General features: G+C 48.7%; 1 protein-coding gene across 1 annotated transcript; it reads left to right on the top strand.

Moving 5' to 3' along the window:
• The first annotated feature begins 396 nt into the window (after positions 1 to 396).
• On the top strand, positions 397 to 1,905 carry LOC138369960 (uncharacterized). The gene has a single exon (XM_069333716.1). The coding sequence runs from the start codon at positions 397 to 399 to the stop codon at positions 1,903 to 1,905; it is 1,509 nt and encodes a 502-aa protein (XP_069189817.1).
• The last annotated feature ends 555 nt before the right edge of the window (positions 1,906 to 2,460 follow it).

Here is a 2,460-nt window from a genome sequence, read left to right on the forward strand (position 1 = left end):
CCTCCGTCCCTCCCTCCCTCCCTCCCTCCCTCCCTCCCTCCCTCTCTCCCTCCGTCCCTCCCTCCCTCCCCGACCTCTACATCCCTCCCTCCATCCTCCATGTGAGAGTTAGAGAATTTCGCAGCCGCTCTGCACAGTCAAGGTGACAATGTGCACACGGCAGCTATACAATGTGCACACGCCAGCTATTCAATGTGCACACGGCAGCTATACAATGTGCACACGGCAGCTATACAATGTGCACACGGCAGTTATACAATGTGCACACGGCAGCTATATGCAATGTGCACACGGCAGCTATACAATGTGCACACGGCAGCTATACAATGTGCACACGGCAGCTATATACAATGTGCACACGGCAGCTATATACAATGTGCACACGGCAGCTATATAATGTGCACACGGCAGCTATACAATGTGCACACGGCAGCTATACAGTGTGCACACGGCAGCTATACAATGTGCACACGGCAGCTATACAATGTGCACACGGGAGGTATACAATGTGCACACGGCAGCTATACAATGTGCACACGGGAGGTATTCAATGTGCACACGGGAGGTATACAATGTGCAGACGGCAGCTATACAATGTGCACACGGGAGGTATTCAATGTGCACACGGCAGCTATACAGTGTGCACACGGCAGCTATACAATGTGCACACGGGAGGTATTCAATGTGCACACGGGAGGTATACAATGTGCAGACGGCAGCTATACAATGTGCACACGGGAGGTATTCAATGTGCACACGGCAGCTATACAATGTGCACACGGCAGCTATACACAATGTGCACACGGCAGCTATACACAATGTGCACACGGCAGCTATACAATGTGCACACGGCAGCTATACACAATGTGCACACGGCAGCTATACAATGTGCACACGGCAGCTATACAATGTGCACACGGCAGCTATACAGTGTGCACACGGCAGCTATACACAATGTGCACACGGCAGCTATACAGTGTGCACACGGCAGCTATACACAATGTGCACACGGCAGCTATACAATGTGCACACGGCAGCTATATACAATGTGCACACGGCAGCTATACAATGTGCACACGGCAGCTATACAATGTGCACACGGCAGCTATACAATGTGCACACGGCAGCTATACAGTGTGCACACGGCAGCTATACACAATGTGCACACGGCAGCTATACAATGTGCACACGGCAGCTATATACAATGTGCACACGGCAGCTATACAATGTGCACACGGCAGCTATATACAATGTGCACACGGCAGCTATACAATGTGCACACGGCAGCTATACAGTGTGCACACGGCAGCTATACAGTGTGCACACGGCAGCTATACAATGTGGCACACGGGAGGTATACAATGTGCACACTGCAGCTATACAATGTGCACACGGGAGGTATTCAATGTGCACACGGGCAGCTATACAGTGTGCACACGGCAGCTATACAATGTGCACACGGGAGGTATTCAATGTGCACACGGGAGGTATACAATGTGCACACGGCAGCTATACAATGTGCAACACGGCAGCTATACACAATGTGCACACGGCAGCTATACAATGTGCACACGGCAGCTATACAATGTGCACACGGCAGCTATACAATGTGCACACGGCAGCTATACAGTGTGCACACGGCAGCTATACACAATGTGCACACGGCAGCTATACAATGTGCACACGGCAGCTATATACAATGTGCACACGGCAGCTATACAATGTGCACACGGCAGCTATACAATGTGCACACGGCAGCTATACAATGTGCACACGGCAGCTATACAATGTGCACACGGCAGCTATATACAATGTGCACACGGCAGCTATACAATGTGCACACGGCAGCTATACAATGTGCACACGGCAGCTATATACAATGTACACACGGCAGATCTTGCGTAGCTGGCATCACTTAAACACTAGATATTGTATGATAGCCAGTGTACGATATCAGGTTATCTTTATCTTCATTATTATTATTATTATTATTCTACCACAGACGTGGCCAGACATGCTCTAATGTCTCTAATAGAGCTCTAATGGTAGTAAAGATATTAACCATAATAGAGCTCTAATGGTAGTAAAGATATTAACCATAATAGAGCTCTAATGGTAGTAAAGATATTAACCATAATAGAGCTCTAATGGTAGTAAAGATATTAACCATTTCAGTGTGTGGAAGGATGTGTACCAACTCTTCAAAGCTCAGGACAGTCTTTAAGATGTTGTCTATGATATATGGAGGCCTCAGGCTTACCATAGCCGGTGACGGGAGTCCTGCAAGGCTACAACCCCACTGCAACTGATGAAGAGGTTGCACAGTGACCCCTGTACATCAGTTGCGCCGATATGATCCACCACACACGAATTTAACATGAGTGTAATCCACCACACAGTATCTCATTCACACATCCACCTGGTCTTCAGCCTCGGCATCCACTCCAGCTCTCAGACCAC

This window comes from Procambarus clarkii, chromosome 30 (genome assembly GCF_040958095.1).
Source record: "Procambarus clarkii isolate CNS0578487 chromosome 30, FALCON_Pclarkii_2.0, whole genome shotgun sequence".
NCBI lineage: Eukaryota > Metazoa > Arthropoda > Malacostraca > Decapoda > Cambaridae > Procambarus > Procambarus clarkii.

Excerpts from the sequence above, each read along its gene's own strand:
- LOC138369960 (XM_069333716.1), top strand. The coding sequence starts at position 397 with ATGTGCACACGGCAGCTATACAATGTGCACACGGCAGCTATACAGTGT.